We start from the raw sequence: 22769 nt of genomic DNA, 5'->3' as shown, positions 1-22769 counted from the left end.
ACATGTACACGGGTAAACTTGTGCCCGGATACGAGTCGTACAGCCACCCTCACCCCGCACATGTCAGCACCGTACCCCCGTATGTCAGCACCGTACCCCCCCTCCGCACCGTAGCCCAGCCCCGTACCTGTACACACCGTTCACTAACACCGTAGCCCAGCCCCATACCTGTACGCACCGTACCCCAACACCGTAGCCCAGCCCCGTACCTGTACGCACTGTACCCCAACACTCCCCGTGTAGGTACGTGCCGCCCCCCCCACCCCCGTAGGTACGCGCCGTCCCCCCACCCCCGTAGGTACGCGCCGTACCCCCAGTGCATAGCGCTGGGGGTACGGCGCGTACCTACGGGGGTGGGGGGACGACGCGTACCTACACGGGTTGGGGGAACGGCATGTACCTACACGGGGTGGGGGTACGGCACGTACCTACACGGGGTGGGGGTACGGCACGTACCTACGGGGGTGGGGGTACGGCACGTACCTACGGGGGTGGGGGTACGGCGCGTACCTACGGGGGTGGGGGTACGGTGCGTACCTACACGGGGTGGGGGTACGGCACGTACATACGGGGCTGGGGGTACGGCACGTACATACGGGCTGCGGGTACGGCGCGTACATTCGGGGCTGGGGTGGGGGTACGGCGCGTACATACGGGGCTGGGGGTACGGCGCGTACATACGGTGGGGGTGGGGGGTACGGTCCGTACATATGCAATGTTCGGGTACGCACCGTACATGATGACACGTACGATGTGTGTGATGGCGTGTACGTCGCGTACAGGGCCCCCTTTTCCTCGTGCATCGCGGCATACTTAGCTTTTCTGGCACTTTTTGGCTCCCATAAAAATATAGCCGTACCACCCGTCCGAATACACAACCGCATGTAAAAGGCCCCGTACGGAGCGAACGCTGTAGCCTACATGTAAACGGGTAAACTTGTGCCCGGATACGACTCATACAGCCACCCTCACCCCGCACATGTCAGCACCATACCCCCGTATGTCAGCACCGTACCCCCCCTCCGCACCGTACCCCAACACCGTAGCCCAGCCCCGTACCTGTACGCACCGTACCCTAACACCGTAGCCCAGCCCGTACCTGTACGCACCGTACCCCAACACCGTAGCCCAGCCCCGTACCTGTACGCACTGTACCCCAACACTCCCCGTGTAGGTACGTGCTGTCCCCCCACCCCCGTAGGTACGCGCCATCCCCCCACCCTGTGTAGGTACGCGCCGTCCCCCCACCCCCGTAGGTACGCGCCATAACCCCAGCGCATAGCGCTGGGGGTATGGCGCGTACCTACGGGTGTGGGGGGATGGCGCGTACCTACACGGGGTGGGGGAACGGCGTGTACCTACACGGGGTGGGGATACGGCGCGTACCTACACGGGGTGGGGGTACGGCGCGTACCTACGGGGGTGGGGGTACGGTGCGTACCTACACGGGGTGGGGGTACGGCACGTACATACGAGGCTGAGGGTACAGCACGTACATACGGGGCTGCGGGTACGGTGCTTACAGTCGGGGCTGGGGTGGGGGTACGGCGCGTACCTACGGGGCTGGGGGTACGGCGCGTACATACGGTGGGGATGGGAGGTACGGTCCGTACATTTGCAATGTTGGGGTACGCACCGTACATGATGACACGTACGATGTGGGTGATGGCGTGTACGTCGCGCACCGGGCCCCCTTTTCCTCGTGCATCGCGGCATACTTAGCTTTTCCGGCACTTTTTGGCTCCCGTAAAAATATAGCCGTGCGGAGTGCTGTGGGTACGAATCGTACTTGCTGGTCCCTAAAACGCTGCCTGACTCCGTGCGGACGTCGCGCTTTCCAGGATCGGATCGGAATTGTATGTATTTTTTAGCCTCACGGTGTTTTTTACGATTCGTACGGAAATGGTATTTCTGTACGAATCGTCCTTGCTGGTTTGTACGGTGGATTTACCGGGTACGAGTCGTACGGAGAAAACGCTCCGTACGACCATTTATACCCGGGTTTTACAGGATCGGAATGGGCACCTATATTTTAACAAACTATATTAAACACTTCGATATATATATATATATATTTTAATAAACTTTTTATTAGCATTTTGCAATATTATGTATACATTACATTGCCGAAGTTTCGCGAGTACATGCATTATAGTAAGGTCAAAAGTACAGTGCGCGTTCACATTTTTTAATTTTTTATCAGTCTTGTGCTCTACATCCATTCTTTGACAAATCCCAAGGAGATTATCATCATTGACGTCATGTCCCCGACCCGGATCCCTTAGTCACTAACATGTGACACTGAATCAACTCGTGGAGGATCACAGATGTTTCCCCGATAAGCGTTCCATTTTCCCCACACCCGTACCCATTTCTGGGGGCATCCCCTATGTACAAAGACCACTTTCTCTGCTATCATTGCGCAGTCCATATCCCAGCACCATTGACGATAGGTGGGAATCAACCCCGTTCCCCAGTATTGGGCAGTATTTCGCTTTGCAATTATCATACCTAATGTTAATGTCGCACGGTCCTGATCCCTATGATTCAGATCCGTAGGCTCCCAGATATTTAGGAGACATCTCCTCGGCTCCGGCAGCACACTAGCTCCACTGACCTGAGAAATTGCTCGCATGACCCACCCTCCAATATGTTGTGATCCCTGGACATTCCCATAGTATGTGATAAAATGTACCTGGCCGTCCACAGTGTCGCAAGCAAAGTGATCTGTCTGTCCGGCCCAGTCTGTGCAGCAGTGTACGTGTGTGTAATATATTCGATGTAGGATTTTCAGTTGCACTAATTTTAATTTAGAGGATATCGCTACCTCTCGTGGGGACGTGAGGGCGTCTTGCCAGTCTGTTTCGTCGAGTTTTCCAATGTCAACCTGACAACGTTCCCTGAGAGTTCCCGTGGGGTCTGGTTGGTTATTTATAATTTACCGATAGGTCTGGGAGCCTATCCTCTAACGGGGAGGCCTCTGGTAATTGCGTTCCTGGATGGGGGTACACCCAGAAGTGCATGCTTGATCTGCAGGTATCAAAATGCTTCCGATTGTGCAAGCCCATATGTCTCTTGGAGTTGAGAGAAAGTTAAGACCTCCCCCTTCTTCCATAGGTCTCCTATCTTTGAGATACCTATTAGGTCCCACTGCCGGAATCCCTTCGTGTTACATAGTCTGCCTAGGCGTTGGGTTGCCCAAAGTGGTGTGGCCTATGTTAAGACCCCCTCCCATCCGAGCGCGCAAAGTGCTATGAACCAAATTCAGACAGTAAGGTGCCGATTCTGATCCGGGTCAGAAAGCACTCCGACCGAGTCGGATCCGGAGTGTTTTCCAACCGAGCCGGACCCCTACAGTCCGACCGAGTGAGTACGATGCGCACGTATGCTGTCGGACTCAGTTCTGTCGGACTCCCATAGAAGTCACTGGGATCCAGTTGTACGACGTGTACATGCGCTCCCATTGACTGAATGGGTATGTCTTGAACAAGTGCGCCTCCTACAGTGGTTATGCATCGGTGCCATCCATGCCGTACATGCCTGTGTGGGGGAGACCCATGGGTCTCCCCCTGTGTGCGAGTCGTACGGCTGCGGTGGTCGGGGGGTCCGACGCGGACCCCCGCAGTCCGACTCCAGGAGCTTTTGCGAGCCGGATGCTCCGATTCGGTCGAGCTGTCCGATTTGAGCATCGTACTCGTTTGGTCGGCAATCGTTTCCATTGTGCGTGTCGGTTTGCGTGCGACCGAGTCGGATGGATCGGGTCGGAGCCGGGAACGAGTCGGTCGGAGAATTTGCGCATCTTCGCATCGTACTTCGTCGTCCGGACCCGTGTATGGATCGGTCGGAAAAGAAGCATCAGAATCTGACCTGCTACGGCCAAACCCGATTCGGTGCCCTTCCGACCGAGATCGGAATCGGCCCCTCTGTGCCGTGGGACCCGTAAGAGTGCTCCCCTTTGACTTATTGTAAAGTATTCCTATGACCCCCTCGGTACCAAGGACGTACCTTTCCATGCGGAATGCTGGGTCCCCCGGGACGCATGTAACCATTGATTTATGACAGTGAGCTCAGAGGGCCAATAATATATTTTTATGTTTGGAAGGGCAACTCCACTGTCATATCAGCCCTTCACCAGTTTGTGCATGGCAATACGGGCGTGCTTTCCACCCCAGAGGAGATTGCTCACCTCGGTGTCAATTGCTTTAAAATACGTGGGGGGAACCGGGAATGGTGTATTTTGTAGGGCGTACAAGAATCTGGGGAGCGCTATCCTTTTAAAGAGGGCAGCCCTCCCCAGCAGTGTCAGTGGTAACGAGCGCCAGTGCTTCACATCATGGCGAAATCGATGCAGTGGCTCCATGAGTTTTTTTCCATAAACTGTGAGGATTGGGGTGTAATATATAGGCCTAACTTCGATATTTTTAAAATCGATATTACTTACTTAAAATCGATATTCTTGACCACAAGGTTTTTTCTGTCGATATTCCTGACCCACTTTATTTGTGCAATTCGATATTTCTTCCTTGATATTCTTTCTCTGCACCCTCAGAAATGAGGGTGAGAATTAGTTAGCCTCTCCTAAAAAGTGTCAGAAGGACTGTGGCTAACTTAGTCAGACCTTTTTATAAGCTGCATATAGGATACACAGTACATTAGTGAAGAAAGTTGAAAACAGATTGTTGGGACGAAAAAGTAATCTGAATGGTTGACGACGTGTCCCTTAACTGAATGCCCGAACTATACTGTTGTCTGGATCCCTAAAGCTAATGTTTTAGTCATAGGTAAACACAGATCATGTGTGTGCCATGGCATTAGCCTATTTCATGGATTGCAGTCTTGTTGAACTGGGAGGGTCATACAAAGCGATACCCTCATAGTGGTGGAAGGCTACTGCCTTCATAAGGAGTTGAGCATCACAAGCGCAGTGGTGGCAGCATACTGTGTAGAGATCAGTAGGAGTGAACAGGACCTTTTTACCATGTGTTACTGGAGTGAAGCTTACAGGTTCACTCGTCTTTTTAAAAGTTCTGCTGCTGTGTGCTTATCTCACCCTTGGCCTACATTAGGTATGTGTGGAGTGCTGCACAGAGCAGGAATAGTGACTCTACGCTGGATGTACATGTACCTGGTTACAATACAGGTACAATACAGGGATAGAGCAGTATTGTGTAGTATAAGTAGGATTAGTGCATGTGCTGAGTGTATTTATGCCTGTGAGGAATACATAACATGAAAGATGACTGCTCTTTGATTCAGTGATAGAGCAAAAGGAAGGAGCTGGGACACATCTCAGGAAAGGAGATGGGTCTTATAAGGTATTCCTAAAGAGTGGGTCTGAGAGCCAAGTATTAACCTTGTGATACACATATCACTGTGGCTAACATCCAGGTGTGAACTCTGGTAACTCCCATGAATTGTGTTGTGGGTCAATTAGCTTCGGAGTCTTGCCTGCTGTGACACATATCCTTTCAGGAGGAAAGAAGCAAAAGAGAAATGTATACTTCAAAGGAACCTCAACGTAAAACTTCAAAGACTCAGACCCTAAATCACATTTGGTGCCTGGAAAAAGACCATAAGTAGGGGATATTGAGAGCCCCAAAAATTGTCATCTGCTAGCACCTAACCTATGTGAGAAGGGGAAGATCTGAAAGACTTGTGACCAGGACTGAGGGCAAAGGCCTGCTAGTCTCACTGCTGGGTGAGGGGACATCATCCAGGAAAAAAACCACCAGCCCTGGAGCCTGGAACACCAGCGCCAGCCTGCTTGCCAAGATCAGTGTGCCCAGTGAGGAAGAGGAGAGCGTTGAAGGAGCAAGGTCCAGTGGGCAGCCCTATTGTGAGGACTCCCTGTGTGAAGTGTGAGAATTCGTCTGTGCACCAATAGAGTTGTTGCCCATGAGCAGTTTCAGTTCGGCAACCCCCGTAGTTGAGGAGAGGGCCAATGTGGACTGTGAGTTAAGGGTCGTGCGGGTCTGGATGAGCCTGTACCGCCATGCTGCGGTGACCATGTATGCCAGAAGGGGCAGCCGGCCAAGTTGCTACTGTAAGAATAGCTGAAACGTAACTGTCTTCCGGGGGGCCCTTGTACCAGAGGAGCCTGTACTATTTAGTACTGCAGCAATACCGTAAGGCAGATGGGGGCTGCCGGTACCAATGTTGCAGAAGGATTTGGGCCGCTGCCCGAAGAAGAGACTGGGGCTACATTTGGCGGTTTGTACCTGCATTGCGAGGGAACTACCTCTGACTAAGCACTGAGAACTGCAGAGGACACCGTGAACAATGTGGCACCCTCCTGAGCTCCAGTCTGTAGTGGAAGAAAGCATTGCAACCTGCTCGGTAGATCCAACTTACAGTGTCATCACAAGCTGGGAGCAGCTCCGACAACTCAGAGAACTCCGGAAGTGCCGCTCGGGAGACAGCCTGTGTTGCCGGGTGCTGTTGTGTGGGCTGCAGGCAGCCCGACTTCTCCGAGCAGAGTAGGTCCCTTGGGTGCTCACACACAGACTGCTGAACTCTTCCGTGATGTGACATTGGGTAAGGCTGGAACTGGGCTGGTTATGCCCCAGGAAATTCACTGCTAATGGTGCTGCTGGTGCACCATAAACACTTTTGACTATATCCTGAAGAGTCAAAGTGGAACTCCGGCGTGCAGCCTAATAGTGAGCATTTCTTAGATGCGGCAACAAGTGAATGGGGATTAACCCCAAACATGTTACACGAACGAGGGTGGAAAAGAGATTTGCTTGACAACTACTAGAGACCCAACCTCTATGGGATTGGCTTTTTCCTTCTGAATGTCACATTTGTTTGCATGTGTAGAGTTAGAAATACAATACTACTTTTTTCTTATAAAAGCAAGTATTTGACTTTACATTGATTTAATGTTTGAACTGTTTGCACTTTGAGTTATAGTGAGTTGTGTTCACTGATCTGTATCTACACCCCCTAACCAAGAGAGCATTAACTGCTTGAAAACAGCTAACACTCAGAGCCAACTGTAAAAGGGGTACTTGGTCCAGCTGCTCAGAATCCATAATAATTCGGGCAGTGGGACATCAGGAGTGAAAGACAGCAACCACCACAGTAAGGCCCAGTAAACCCTGCGTGCCCCGTGGCCCTCAGAAAGGGGTTCTGACACAGATTATAGGAGTACTTTAAGTCTTACTTATTTGATTAACGGAGGAGAACGCAGATGTTCCGCCAAACATTCACTAAGTTAAGTAATTGTTGACTTCGCTCTAAAATATTGAATTAGATTCCAGTGCTCGTTTTTTTCTTTTCATTTATTACAAAAAACATCGTTGTGTGTTTATAGTATACTGTACATTTGTTGCAAAATGTAACTCAAAGCACACATTAATATTCCAGAGTGAAACTCTCAACTGAAAATGTATAAAATACACATACCCTTTTGATTTGGTTGATATTGCCACATTTGTGATCTTCCAGCCGACACCTAGAAAATAGCATTACATTCAAAATGTGTAGATACAGAAATGAGTATAAAACTTAAGTGACAGCGTTTAACTTAAAAACCAACAAATACATTTTTATTTCACATACATTTTATAGAATTGTACACAAAATCATAATTAACAAGACATTCCCATTGTTAGTTCTCCATCAGCTGCATGGCAGAGTGATCAAAATCATAAGATATATGTGTAAGAGAGATGACAACCAGAAATGAATGAAATTATTTATAGGGAGGACACAAATGCAAGAAATACTAACACAATAATTACTGCAATAGCAAAGTCTAAATAAACTCAGAGGCCATTTGCTGTTAATGTTGACAAAATGATTTTGGGTCCTGCTATCAGCAGTACTAATGTTGCAACTCACGACCCACCAAGTATGTACACTATGGTGTGTGTACAGAGATCTTATCAGACATTTTTACAGTTAACTAGTAGTAAGCCTTAGGACTATGTTATCTATCCAATTTGGGTAGATCCCTGGTTATGTAAACTTCTACATAACCACTGTCGAGTTAGGTTAATAGCCACCTGAAACAAATCAATATTTGACACTATATACCTCAGCACAAAAGGAATGAATGAGCTTCCAACTAATGGTTACCTAGTGATTCCTGGCACTGCCAGCAAGTATCGGAGTGTAGGAAGCCTAATTTGTGTAGTATTAAAAGTGTCCAATAAGTTCTGTGATTAGTCTGAAAACTAGGTTCAGCCAACGTGGTGGAATCTTTGAAAACAAATGACGAGCAAGATAGAAGAGACTTACGTAAGCATCTCTTGTTTATCCAAGAGTAATTCTTCCAATTGACGTCACTCTCATATTCATTGGCACTTGCAAGTAATTTATACATTTATACTATCAAGTGATCCTGTGCATTTTCTGTTGCAGGGCCCCAGGTAAATATGGGTTACATAGGCTACCTAGTCTAGTAAGTGAGGCTTTTAGTTGTAGAAATCTATAGAGGTCAATACAGTCGACAGGCAATCTAGACTAGAACTCAGGAAAAGTAAGAAGGGTGTCATACGTTTTTTGATCACTCTTCAGGGAAAGTCCAGCCCTGAATCAGTGATACCAGAATATAGTGCTCCCATCCACTTATTATTCCACAGTGACATCATGACATAGACAGCTCAAGTGGTAGGAAGTTTCCTATGTAATGAAAACAGAGCACCAATTGTATCTACCAGGATGTGTTTGGTGCGCATAATCTTGTAGTTAGTATCATTGTGATGCGAGCTACACTTGATTTGGTGAGAGACCGTTCCATTCAATTTCAGCCCCATGAGAGGATTCCTAAGCTCAGGAAGCAGTGACAAATAAGTTACTTTTCTTCTCTAAAGCCTTTTCTGGTAGAGACTCTATGTAACTGCAGAGTCCCCCCCCCCTGTGAATTTCCTCAGGCTCCAGACTGGGTGCAGAAACTTTTTTAGCAAAATCCTCGAACAACAGTGGGTGGTGTCTGGCTCTGTGTCAGCTCCACCCTGCCCCATATGTGATGTCGGGCCACTATATCTGTGCCACCTCCGTGTGGTGATGTCAGTTTCTTTTTGACTTCCGTCTGCATCAATGGACATGGAGCCACTGAAATCAGAATATTACTGCATACATAAGGCACCAAGAATTTAAGCAGATATTGCCTAACAAATCGACAAGCACGTTAACAGGGTTAAAGGCCAGAAATGAGTGTATCCCAGTTTATTATACTTTATTATATTTGCATACTTCCAAATTGGCATCTTATTTATGGACTGTGTTAGAACTGGGCTTCCTGGTAGGTTGAGGTATGCACCCAGGTCAGGCAGGAACCACAACTCTAGTCAGGGTAAGCTAAGTACATACTAAAAGAGAGCCTGTGCAACCTCCTTTAGCTTGGCACAGAGCAGTCGGACTTATCTAAAGAGAAAATGTGTAAAGTATTTGTGCAACACACACACAGTAACAAACTGAGTACATCACAAAAAGATTCTACACAGGTGTAGAAAAACATATAATTATATTCTTAACAAAACAAGACCAAAACAAAAAAATCCAATGTATAAAAGTTGAGATATGAATTTTAAAAGAATAAATGAAAAATAGCACTTGGAAGCAAATAGCGCTTTAGGGGTTACTTGAGGTGGTGCCGTACTGGGGCAAAGTAAAAGTTTGAGACGACAGCGATGGAGAGCCGGCTGAAACAGGACCAATGCAGGCCCAGGATTGTGACACATTGATACACTTACTCTGAACCAGTGTAATTGTTAATACACTTGGTGATACGGGAAGAAGGGTTCCCTGGTAAGTTTTTGAATTTTAAAGCAATCAATAGCGAATTGCTTCTCTGGTTGGCTTCTTTACGGTTAATTAATGATTAAGTTTTGTTCTGTAGAAATAATGAAACAAAGAAGGTTGTGAACTCCTTGATTGAGAATTTTCTTTTGGATTCCTTTCCGACTCATCATTTGTAATAAGTACTTTATAATTTTTGTTTTTGATGGCACTTATGGAGTTTTCTTAATAAATTGGGATACACGCATTTCTAGTCTTAAACCCTGGCAGGTGCTTGTCAAATTGTTGGACAATATTGGCTTAAATTCTTGGTACCTTATGTTGTCTCACATTCTAGCAGTTGATTTCAATCTTAACACAGCACCAGGTTGGTGATGGTTTCTTCCTCCACCACCTTTTTAAGGCCTTTGGTTTGTCTCTTGCTATCTTATATACGTTATTATTTATTTCCAGATTAGATTTTTGTGGTTGCTCTCCAAAGTCTGTATGTCCTGATGATGACCTAACAAAGTACTATGGTCGAAACACTGTCAACGCCTCCTTTGGCAAAGAGGAAGCATTTATTGCGCTGTGTTCCTATTATAATACGGACAAACATTTTGAATGTTATTCCTCTGCCAGTCTGTATTTTTGTTTACAAAGTATATTTTTCTATTATATGTTTGTCTAGTGTAACCATGAGAGCACATATATGTTAGTTGATGTATTGGATTTTGTATGTTATTGTATCTTTCACAAAATAAAATAATAATAATAACAAAAAAACTTCTCCTTCTTTAAAAAATATCTTGTGGGTACCTTTCTTTTTATCTAGATCAAACCATATGTTTTTTTAGTTTTGTCAAGTTGTGTATGTTGTTTATTCCAAACATTCTCTCCCTGAACTATTGTGGTTTTAATATTGTTCACTGGCCCATGTTCAAGGTAATCTCTTTCTAAAAGTGGCAATTCTAAAACAGTAATGTTAAATCCAACTTTATCAGTTAGGAGGATTTATCATTACCATTCTAAAACTATAAAACATGAGCTGGCTACTCTTCTCTGATCAGGAATTACAGCTTAAAAGTGTACAAAGGAATTCTCAATGTTATCCTATGAGAGGGGTAGGCCTCACAGTACTGAAAAACGAATTTAGCTCTTTATCACTACCAGGGCAGGCAAAACATAAAAGTACATGTCCCACCTTTTACTTGAAAAGCACCCTTATCTTAGGGCTTCCTAGGCCCTACCTTAGGGGTGGCGTGTGTAAAGAAAAGGGGAGTTTAAGGCTTGGCAAGTAGTTTTAAATGTCAAGTCAAAGAGCCTGTATACTATATAAACAGGCACTGCAGTGGCACTCGACTATAGTGGAAATTCGCCTTCCTGGCCTCCTGGTCACTTTCAAGTGGTATAGACTCCGTCCCCTCTGCTTGCAGGTACTTCTTGACTTGAATCCACCAGAAACTTTCACCTTCAGCAGCAGCAGCAGCATCTTTCTGAAGTCCTCCATTGAGTTCCATTGAGTTAGACGGCGGATTCCGACTCCACTTCACACCTATGCACCTGGCTTCCCTGGTGAAGGTATCCTGGTTTCTAGGATATCCATGGGTGGGATGGCTCTCCAACCTTCTGTCTTCCACAGGGTTTCTTCAGGGTCCACTGGGCAGGGTCCTTCTTTAAAATTGCAACTGTAACTTACCCATTGATTTGCATTGATCCCGCGGCTGTGTTCCCACTCTGCACACGGACTCCGTGGAGCTCCTGGTTACTTACTTTGGGTGGTTCCTTGGGTCCACGGCACTTCTACGTCTTCTGGGTATAGTCTTGACTCGAGTCATGGTTCGCATACCACTATTTTAGTATATGGTTTGGTCTCTCCCTGGTGACCACTGTGTATTTCATGCTACTATCCTGTTTCTATTGAAAAGTATTGTGTGCATTGTGTATATCTCCGGCTAGGCTGTGTTAGTGAGTGTCTTATAATAAATACCTATTTTTCTAAATACACTGTGTGGTTCTTTTTCACTTAATCTATACCTATAAGATTATGTTTTGGTAAAACAAGCTGCTTTACACACCTTCTAGACTAAGCCTGAAGACTGCTCTCCACAGCTATGACTTAGAGAGCTTTCTAAGTTTGTCTAAGACCACTAAAATCGACATAAGAGTTGTCTGGATTGGTGCAGGGTGCCCACTTACATAAGTGTACACCATATACCAAGCCAGCTTCTCACACCCACTGAAACTTCAGACCACACAAGGGCCTGCATATGCCACCTGGCATGGTCCACAAGCAGGATGCAGGAGGCCAAGAGGCCCAGAGGCCCAGAAGCCTCACAGCCTCTCTCACTAAGACCCAAGTCAAAAGTTTAAACATAGGGATTTCCTAGACACGTTGAGGTTGGTACATGGCTTGGAAGAGCACCGTACCCTGGATGGCTCCAATGAAGGGGAGCCATTGTGAAAGAGTCAGGTGTGACTTCGGCATTGTGATGGAAAAACCTAAAAATGGCAACAGGTTGGTCATAGTCTGGAGGTGGTTTATGACTTTTTGAGGCAAGTTCGCCTTTAGCAGGACGACGATGTGGAAATATGTATCCTGCAATTCCAGAGTTACCATCGAGTCTCCTAGGTCCAGGGCACACATAACTTGGGCAAAGGTGAACTAATCTTACAAAAGGATGAGGTTGAAAGTGTGAAGTTCTAGGATGGGGTGTAGGCTTCTGTTCTTCAGTACCAGAAAGTAACAGGAGTAGTAACCAGTGCCAATCCCTGATGTCGACACTCTCTCTATTGCTCCCTTGACCTCAACAGCTTGAAGAACAAGTTACTTACCTTCGGTAACGATATGTCTGTAAGAAATATTAGTTAGTTAGATTCCTCACCTTAGAATATCCCCAGGCGCCAGGCTGGATCCGGAAAGATTTTTCGTCAGCAATACCATTGCGCGTCGCTAGGCGTTGTCTGCGGCTCCGCGTCCGTCGTCGTGATCGCCGGGATGACGTCGCCGGAGTACTTTGACGCCGCCCTCGCGCGCTGATGTCATTTCTTGTACATAGCTTTCCATGCCAGGAACGCAGAGCCATGCAAGAGACCGACACTGGTGCCAAAAATTCTAGAGCCCTGAAAGGGACAACCGCAACCCTAGATATCGATTCGCAGAACGGGGAGGATGGGTGGGGCGGTGAGGAATCTAACTAACTAATGTTTCTTACAGATATATCGTTACCGAAGGTAAGTAACTTGTTCATCTGAAAGAAACACGTTAGTTAGATTCCTCACCTTAGAATAGATACCCCAGTAATACCAACCCCGGTGGTGGGTCTGCGAACCAAGGTCACACCAGAAAGTCCTGGAGAACAGAACGGCCAAAGAAGCCGTCTCTCCGGACTTGGCTGTCCAGGCAATAGTGTTTGGCAAACGTGTGCTGAGAGGCCCACGTTGCTGCCTGACAAAATGTCCTGAAAGGGTACTCCCTGGCCCAGAGCAGTGGTCGCCGCTGTGGCCCGAGTGGAATGGGCCCTCAGCCCTACAGGAGGTTCCTTTTTAGCTAAGGAATAACAGGCCTTGATACACAAAACGACCCACCGAGAGATGGTTCGCTTGTGCACTGGCCGCCCCTTCTTAGCGCCCACGTAGCCAACAAAGAGTTGGTCATCCACCCGGAACTGTTTGGTGCGGTCCAGATAGAAGAACAGCGCCCGTTTTGGGTCCAGGCGGTGGAGCCTCTCTTCCTCTTTCGAGGGATGCGGATGTGGAAAGAAGGTGGGCAGTGTAACAGACTGTCCGATGTGAAAGGCAGTTACCACCTTAGGGAGAAAGAAAGGACGAGTCCTGAGAACACCTTTGTCCAGATGGACGGAAAGGAAAGGAGGCTTAGAAGAGAGAGCCTGGAGCTCACTCACCCTTCTAGCAGAGGTGATGGCAACCAGGAAAGCAGTCTTAAGAGTCGGAAGACGAAGGGGACAATTATGAAGTGGCTCAAAGGGAGCGCACATCAGATAGGTCAATACTAGATTCAAATCCCACTGAGGCATTACGAAAGGGACAGGAGGAAACATGTGAGTAATGCCTTTAAAGAGTCGAGAAACAACAGGGGATTTGAAAAGAGAAGGCTGATCAGGAAGCCGTAAGAAGGCAGAAATAGCTGAAAGATATTCCTTAAGGGTGCCCAGAGCAGAGCCCTGCTGGGCCAGGGAAAGAAGAAAGAGGAGAACCTCAGAAAGAGGGGTGAAAGGGGATCCACAGCCTTTGCTGTGCACCATGCCACAAATTTGTTCCACCTGCAGGCGTATACCGATTTTGTGGAGGGACGCCTGGCTGCCAGAATAACATTACAGACTTCAGGAGGCAAGTCAAATGGCATCAACTGCCCTCACTCAATCTCCACGCATGGAGGTGGAGGCTGGACAGGTTCGGGTGGAGGATCGTCCCCTGCTGCTGTGACAGAAGGTCCTCCTGAAGATGACAGGCAGATCGGGGGATCAATCGATAGACTGAGTAGCTCGGGATACCAGTATCTTCGTGCCCAATCCGGAGCCACCAGGATGACTTGGGCCCGGTCGCGCCTGATCTTCTTCAGCAGTCTGGGCAGAAGTGGTATAGGCGGAAAGGCGTACAACAGACCGCAACTCCACTCGCGACGAAAAGCGTCTCTGAACGAGTGCAGCTTTGGAAACTCAAACGTGCAGAACTGCTGACATTGCGCATTCTCTTCGGTGGCGAATAGATCTAACCAAGGCTCTCCCCTCTGCCGAAAGAGGCCTTGCGCCACGTCCGAGTTCAGACGCCATTCGTGATCCATCATGCACCGGCAGCTGAGTTCGTCAGCTCTGGCGTTCAGAGAGCCCGCCAGATGTTGAACCACCAGGGTGATCCCCTGATGTTCCAGCCATGTCGAGAGGCGCAGAGCCTCCTGACAAAGGGTCCACGACCCCACCCCGCCCTGTTTGTTGCAGTACCACATGGCGGTGGTGTTGTCCGTGAACACCTGCACTACACTTCCCCGGACAGAGGGAAGGAATGCCTTCAGTGCAAGTCAGATTGCCCTCAGCTCCAGAAGGTTGATATGGAGCCGAGACTCCGCCGGAGCCTAGAGGCCTCTGATCTCCGCCTCTCCCATGTGGCCCCCCATCCCAGGAGGGACGCATCTGTCTCTACTACGTGCTCCGGTTGGGGTAGGGAGAGGGATCTGCCACTGACCCAATCGCGTTCCGTGAGCCACCACTGCAACTGTCTTGCAGTGCCCTCCGAGAGCAAGACATGGTCAGACAGGTTGCCCCTATGTTGGGCCCACTGAAACTTCAGGTCCCACTGCAGAGCCCGCATCCACCATCTGGCGTGATGCACCAACAGGATGCAGGAGGCCATCAGACCCAGAAGCCGCAGCACCAACTTGACCGAAACCCGGGATAGTTGGGAATCAGAGCCTGAATATCCCGGACCCGCTGTTCCGGAGGATAGACCCGGAACTGCGCCGAGTCCAGAACCGCTCCGATGAAGAGGAGCTTCTGGGAGGGACAGAGATGCGACTTCGGCACATTGATGGAGAACCCCAGCAAATGCAAGACGTCGGCTGTAGTCTGGAGGTGGGAGACGACTGCCTGGGGCGAGCCCTCCTTCAACAACCAGTCGTCGAGATAGGGGAAGACTGGAACCCCTAATCTGCGCAGATGAGCTGCGACCACCGCCATCACTTTTGTGAACACCCGAGGGGCACTGGTGAGGCCGAAGGGGAGCACGGTAAACTGAAAATGCTCTTGGCCCACCGTGAACCGCAGGTAACGCCGGTGGGCCGGCAGGACAGGGATGTGGAAATAAGTGTCCTGCAAGTCCATGCTACCATCCAGTCTCCAGGGTCTAAGTCAGAACCTGAGCTAAGGTGAGCATCTTGAACTTCTCCTTCCGGAGGAAGGTATTGATGCTCCTGAGGTCCAAGATAGGGCGTAGGCCCTCTTTGCCCTTCTTGGGAACCAGAAAGTAGTGGGAATAACAACCACGACCTACTTCTGGACCAGGAACGCGCTCGATGGCCCCCCTGGCCAAGAGGGCCGTAACTTCCTCCTGCAGAAGTTGCAAGTGATCCCCCGAAATCCGGTGGCACAGCGGTGGCATGGCTGGAGGGGTCGCCTCGAAGGGGAGGGAGTAGCCCCTTCGGACGATTTGCAGCACCCACCTATCAGTTGTGATGGTACGCCAGTGGAGCAGGTGATGGCGAACTCTGCCTCCCACTGGCGTGGAATGGGCCTGAAAGCTCGGAGTAGGAGGGCTTTGAGGCGTATTTTGCTGGGGTAGCTGTGGACGCACCGGCTCGTTGTCCCCCTGCTCCGCCTCGGCGGAATCCACGTCCGCGACCGCGTTGAGGTTGGTTCTGCGGCCTGTGGCTAGACGGACATGAGGGGGCGCCCCTTCCTTCGCCACGAAAGGGGCGAAAAGCGGACGTTTGCGGGCGTGGGCCGAGAGGCCCAAGGACTTGGCCGTAGCCCTGAAGTCCTTAAACCGCTCCAGTGCACTATCCGCTTTGTCGCTAAAAAGGCGACTGCCATCGAAGGGTATGTCCATGAGGGTGCTCTGGACATCCCCGGAGAAACTCATGGACCTCAGCCAGGCGTGGCGATGAATCGCCACAGTGGTCGCCATTGCCCTGCCTAGCGAGTCTGTTGTGTACAGTCCACATCGGATAGCATGCCGTGCCGCATCCCGCCCCTCGGCAAGATCCTGGGTGAGCCGTGTCCGGGCCTCTTCCGGACACTGGGGCAGCATGTCCTCCACCGTATCCCACAGGGAGAGGGAGTAACGGTCCAAAAGGCACATGGTGTTGATAGACCGCAACCCCAAACTAAGGGAGGAGAACAGTTTCTTCCCAAACTGTTCCAACCTTTTGGATTCCTGATCCGGGGGAGCGGAAGGGAAGGAGGTCTGGGAGGTAGAGGCCTGGATAACCAGGCTCTCGGGCGTGGGAGGTGCCCTTCAGAACGTTAATCAGTGCTTCATTGAACTGCAGCAGAGGTTCCGAGGAGCTTGCTGACGGTTGAAGCACTTCAGTGAGGAGATTAGTCCTCACTGCCACCGCAGGCAGCTCCAGCCCAAGGGCTTCTGCCACCTTGCGCAGCACCACAGAAAATGTAGCACCTTCCTCCGAATCCACGGTCGGAGGAGAGATGAAGCCAGTGTCAGGGGAGGTGTCAAGACCACTGGCATCCCCCAGTTTGTCTGCCCAGTCCTGAGATAACTGGCCCTGCCGGGCCAGAGGGTCTTCAGATCCCTCCCAGTCGTCGCCGTCATCCGATTCCTGGTATACAGGTGGAAGGATCGGAGCCGGGCGGAAGATGAACCTGTCACCCATTGGCGTCGGAAGCGGCGCCGGGCGGTGTCGCTCTGACGCCGGGCCCGGACCGGGACTAAACCGGGGAACAGCGTCGTCCGAAGGCGGCGCCGGGGGCGGCACCGGAGGAGTCGGCGCCGGCGGAGGGGTCGTGAGGTCGACCGGCGCCGACTGGGATCCAGGCCTGGATCCCCAAAGGCCCTGCGGCGTCGGGGCCGGAGTCGACGGCGGCACCGGGTTGGACCCGCCGGCTCACTAGGCCTCCCAATCGAGCCTGCGGGGCCCGAAGGCGCGCCGGCAGGCGTCGACGGTGGAGCCAGGTTCCTCATGGCCACGAGGAAGTCCCTGACCTCCGCCGGAGTCGCGTCAGACCTAGGGACCGGAGGGTATGGGGTCGAACGGGACTCTTGCGGCTCCGACAGAGCTGCGCGGGTGGTGCCACCCAAACACTCAGCCGAGTTGCGCGACCGGCGAGGAGAGCCAGAAGAGCGATGTCGCCTCTTTGACTTCTTGCTATGCTTCGACTTACCGGATCGCGAAGACTTGGACCCCGACGAGCGGTGATGGCTGCGACTCCGCGACCGGTCCCTCGACCTCCTCCTCGACCGGGACCTTGAGCGGCGACTGCCGGAACTCGAGCAGCTTGCGGGACCGCTCCCGCCTAGCCTTCGAAGTCAAGGCCCGGCAGTCGAGGCACGACGCGGCATCGTGGTCGGCTCCAAGGCAATAGAGGCACCGGCAGTGGTGATCCGTGACCGACATCAGTCGGTGACAGGTGTCACAAGCTTTGAAGCCAGGCATCCCTATCAGCACCAGAGTCGAGGTCGACGAAGAATGGAACCAAAAGTGTTCAAAAAAGTTTAGTCAAAAAATGACTAAACGGGTATGCTCTTCCCGAATTGGCGCTTACTGGCGCGGAAAAAAGAAGAACTGATGTCAGCGCGCGAGGGCGGTGTCTAAGTACTCTGACAACGTCATTCTGGCGATCACGATGCCGACGACGGACATGGAGCCGCAGACGCCTAGCGACGCGCAAGGGTATTGTTGATGAAAAATCTTTCCGGATCCAGCCTGACATCTGGGGATATTCTAAGGTGAGGTATCTAACTAACGTGTTTCTTTCAGATATTGTCTGCAGAGTATGGAAGTGGTCCCTCAGCAGGTGTTGTGGTGCAGATGGCATGTCCAGGTGGGAAGGCTGCCAATGACAAATGAAAGCAGTTTTGCAACAGCTGCGGTTTGGGTAGCTTGTTGCCCTAAGGACCTGGACATTGTCGTCCCAATCCCTGGACTCAACATCAAAAGTACTGGGAGGCCTGCTGAGGGGAACATGTTCTCTGCATTTGCTGGTAGACCCTACCAAAGCTTTGAAAGGGGCAGTGATGTTGAGGGAACTGTCTAAGCTAAGCACAAAGAGTGGGCAGTGGCCTTACTTTCTTAATCTTCCAAGAGCTGAGTCCACTTTTACTCTGAACAAGCTATAACCATCAAAGAGGCATGTCCATGATGGACTGCACAACATCAGAGGAAAAGCTTGTGGAGCGAATACAGGCCTGGCACCTAAGCACCACGCTGGTGCCAACTGCCTTACCCAGGCAGTCGGCATTGTCTAGACTGGATCTAGTTGAATATTTTGCAGTGCCCTGTTCATCCGAGATGAGCTTCTGTAAGGATGGATAGGTCCTCTGGTATGGCTGGCAAGATGTCTGCCACCCTGTCCCATAACGCATATAGGAGACATGTTGTGCTAACAGACTGTAGGGTAAAGCTGGAGGAGGAGAGCATATGTTTCCTGAATGTCTCAATCCTTTTGGATTCCCTGAAAGGTGTGGGGAGGGTGGGATTTGGGTAAGGATTGGGGTTCGGGCATCAATCAATCAGGGTTTGTAAAGCACGGCTACTCACCCATGAGGGTCTCAAGGCACTAGGGAGGGGCAGGGTGCGGGTGGCTGCAGATCCGTCTGAGAGCTGTGTTTCAGTCGAACAGCCTGGTCTTGAGATCCTTCCTGAATTGGGTCAGCGACGGGGATTGTCTGAGGTGGGGAGGCAGGGTGTTCCAAGTCTTGGCAGCGAGTTAAGAGAAGGATCTTCCTCTGGTGCTAGTCTTGTAGATCCGAGGGACGGTGGCAAGAGCCAGCTGGGAGGAGTGGAGGTGTCTGGTGGGTATGTGGAATGAGTGGTGGTGGTTCAAGTATGCTGGTCCTGCGTCGTGCAGTGCTTTGTAGGCATGCGTAAGGACCTTGAAAGTGATTATTTTGTTGTCTGGGAGTCAGTGGAGTTCTCAGAGGTGTTTGGTGATATGGTTACAGTGGGGATATTGAGTACCAGTCTGGCAGTGGCATTTTGAACGTTCTATAGTTTCCTGAGGAGTTTTTGGGTGACGCCGGCATAGAGTGAGTTGCTGTAGTCGAGTCTGCTGCTGATGAGTGAGTCCGTGACTGGTTTTCTGGATTCGGTGGGGATCCGTCTGAATGTCTTACTAAGTTAGCGACGTAGAGACTTGATCTAGTAGAGACTTGAACTACCAAGCTCTCTCAAGTAAGATCCTAAAGAAGAATAGCCAGGAGCAGGCCTGTGCCGCCTCATGACTTATCTATTGACTGATAGATGAGCAAGATCCTGGTTTAGCCCACGAGAGTACCCATCAGGGCTTCATTAAAGAGGTAGAAGAGGCTCCTGGCTGGATTGCGATGGGTTGAGGACCTCTAAAAGCACACTGGATTTGACCTCTTTAGTCGGCAAAGTATGGTCTAACACCACAGCCGCTCTCCGAATTAATGTCGCAAAGGAGGCTGATTCCTCAGTAGCCATATAACTAGCGGAGGGCAGCCCATTGTCTGGTGAAGTGTCCAGACCACTGGCATGCTGGAGGTTGCCAAATATGTTGCCATCATCCTCATTCTGGTTGTCATCATCCTAGTCAGTGTCCCCAGTGTCATACTGTTGGGCATAGGTGTCTGACTCAGTGTAATATTGAGTCCAGGGCAGTGGAGGATGGGTATATGAGTCCGATAGAACTATTGGCGCAGTGTACGGCATTGGTGTCATCAGAATGGGCGTCAATTCTCAAGCCGGTGGCAGTGCTCGAAATGTTGGAGGTGGCATTGTACATAGCGCCGAGGGTGGAATTACAGGTGGTGCCGGTGACACAGACACAGAGGAAAGGGTTGACCTCTGTGTGGGGTTAGAAGGCACAGTCAGTGTCGAGGAGGAGTAACCTGACTGGGTCTCCTTGGATTTATGGGGCTCCTAGGCACTCCAGAGGATCCGGGGAAGAACCACAGATTTCCTCCATGGCTGCCTTAAGACGGTGTACCTGCTGTGGCGTCACTGTCCATTCGGGAAAGAGCCAAAACAGTGAAAATTAGGTTGGCCTCACAGTCACAAATGCCCTTTTTATTCATCTTAAGGCTGAGTCGTGTTTGGAACCGACGCATCATAGGCAGACATCAAGGGTGACCGTGACTAACACCTGTCAGTTACAGTCACAACGCGGCTTGAAACCTGTGGTTTTCATAGGAGATATTGTCTGCACACTGGTAGAAAAATAGAGGGAAAAAATATCTTTGTCAATCCGACAGGATTCGAGCAGTTTTGGATCCGAGTTGGCAGGCACAGAAAGAAAGGAATTGATGTCAGTGTTATAAAACACTACGATGGTTGAATTGGATTATCTTCTCTAGAGCCTGTAGAACATGATAGAGAATCCATTAAAGCCAGGCGCTTTACTCATAATAAGTAGCAATGATACCGCTTTCACAATTTCTGGGTGCTGATAAAATTACGTAGTAATGATCTTGCCTCTGCAATGACTGATAGCCGATCCAGAGCATCCAGGAACCTAAGCAGGAGCTTGGCGATCTGGAGAGTGCAATAAGGCACTGCAGTCGTCTTCTGTGTGAATGTATAGTTTTTTTAACTTAAAGGCTGAGAAGTGTGATTTTGCCTTTGAATAATATTTTAGGACTTTCATTAGTTTATTTAATTTACACAATTTTCAGACTTTTGAGTATTAAGCCACATTTTAGCTATTTTACTTGTATATTATTGAACTCACATTAAAAAAAATGTAATCGATCCATTGTTAGATTTGATTTAGTTTTATGCATAGCTTCTCAAGATGTTTAATATTTGTCTCTAATTTATTAAAGGCCTAAAATGTCAATGTAATGTTGTGGGCTACATTATCCTTAATTGCTCTTTGTTACATCACTTTGAGGCAGTCCCGTCAGAACCAATTCGAGGAGCACGAGTCTTTTGTTTATGATAGGAATAGATTCATTGTGAAGCAATTTGGGTTGTAAAACGAATCCTCATTCAGCCGCTGAGCTTGGAACAAGGGTCACACAGAGCATAAGATGCTTATTTACATGCATTCTCCAAAACCAACATATTCAATGTTAGGCTCATCAAAGGAAAGGTAATCAATCAATCAATCAAGGCATTTATACAGCTCACTACTCACCCGGAGGGTCTCAAGGCGCTTGGGGGGGTGGGGGCGGGGGGGGGGGGGGTGCCGCTACTGCTCGAACAGCCAGGTCTTGAGCTTCTTCCTAAAGGAGAGGTGGTCTTGGGTCAGACGAAGGTCGGGAGGGAGGGTGTTCCAAGTCTTGGCGGCCAGGTAGGAGAAGGACTTTCCTCCAGTTGTTGCTCTTCGGATGCGGGGGACGGCGGCGAGGGCGTGGTTGGTCGATCGTAGGTGGCGTTTGGGAGCGTAGAAGTTGAGGCGGTTGTTGAGGTAGCTCGGGCCTTGGTCGTGTAGGGCTTTGTGTGCATGGGTGAGGAGACGGAAGGTGATTCTCTTGTTGACGGGGAGCCAGTGCAGGTCTCTCAGATGTCCGGAGATGTGGCTGCGTCGGGGGATGTCGAGGATGAGTCTGGCTGAGGCGTTCTGGATCCGCTGGAGTCTCTTCTGGAGCTTGGCGGTGGTTCCAGCGTAGAGGGCGTTGCCGTAGTCCAGTCGGCTGGTGATGAGTGCCTGGGTGACCGTCTTCCTGGTCTCGGTGGGGATCCACCGGAAGATCTTCCGTAGCATGCGCAGGATGTTGAAACAGGACGCGGAGACGGCGTTGACTTGTCTGGTCATGGAGAGGGAGGAGTCCAGGATGAAGCCCAGGTTGCGTGCGTGGTCTGTCGGTTTCGGTGCGGTGCCCAGGGCGGGGGGCCACCAGGAGTCGTCCCAGGCGGAGGGCGAGGAGCCCAGGATGAGGACTTCCGTCTTGTTTGAGTTCAGTTTCAGGCGGCTGGTCGTCATCCACTCGGCTACGTCTTTCATCCCTTCGTGGAGGTTGGTTCTGGCGGCGGCGGGGTCGTTGGTCAGGGAGAGGATCAGCTGGGTGTCGTCGGCGTAGGAGATGATGTTGAGGTTGTGTTGGCGTGCGATGGCCGCAAGGGGGCTCATGTAGACGTTGAAGAGGGTGGGGCTGAGCGAGGAGCCCTGGGGGACGCCGCAGATGACTTCCGTGGCTGCAGATCTGAACGGTGGTAGGCGGACTCTCTGTGTCCTTCCAGCGAGGAAGGAGATGATCCACTCCAGTGCCTTCTCCTGGATTCCGATGTTGCTGAGGCGCTGCACTAGGGTGCGGTGGCAAACAGTGTCGAACGCTGCGGAGAGGTCTAGGAGGATGAGGGCCGCTGTTTCACCGTTGTCCAGCAGGGCTCGGATGTCATCGGTGGCAGCGATGAGGGCGGTCTCGGTGCTGTGGTTGGCTCGGAAGCC

At 50.3% G+C, this 22769-nt stretch overlaps 1 protein-coding gene across 2 annotated transcripts in view; it reads right to left on the bottom strand.

The window, feature by feature from the left end:
* The window catches only part of ALPK3 (alpha kinase 3), a 1254386-nt gene that overhangs the window by 13451 nt on the left and 1218166 nt on the right, over positions 1–22769 (bottom strand). For both annotated transcript variants that reach the window (XM_085643685.1, XM_085643684.1), the window contains one exon: positions 7408–7456. In XM_085643685.1, the coding sequence (XP_085499811.1) occupies positions 7408–7456 (49 nt within the window). The remainder of the gene's footprint in view (positions 1–7407; positions 7457–22769) is intronic.

This window comes from Triturus cristatus, chromosome 3_1, assembly GCF_964204655.1.
Source record: "Triturus cristatus chromosome 3_1, aTriCri1.1, whole genome shotgun sequence".
Classification (NCBI taxonomy): domain Eukaryota; kingdom Metazoa; phylum Chordata; class Amphibia; order Caudata; family Salamandridae; genus Triturus; species Triturus cristatus.
This window is presented reverse-complemented; position numbering and strand designations above follow the sequence as displayed.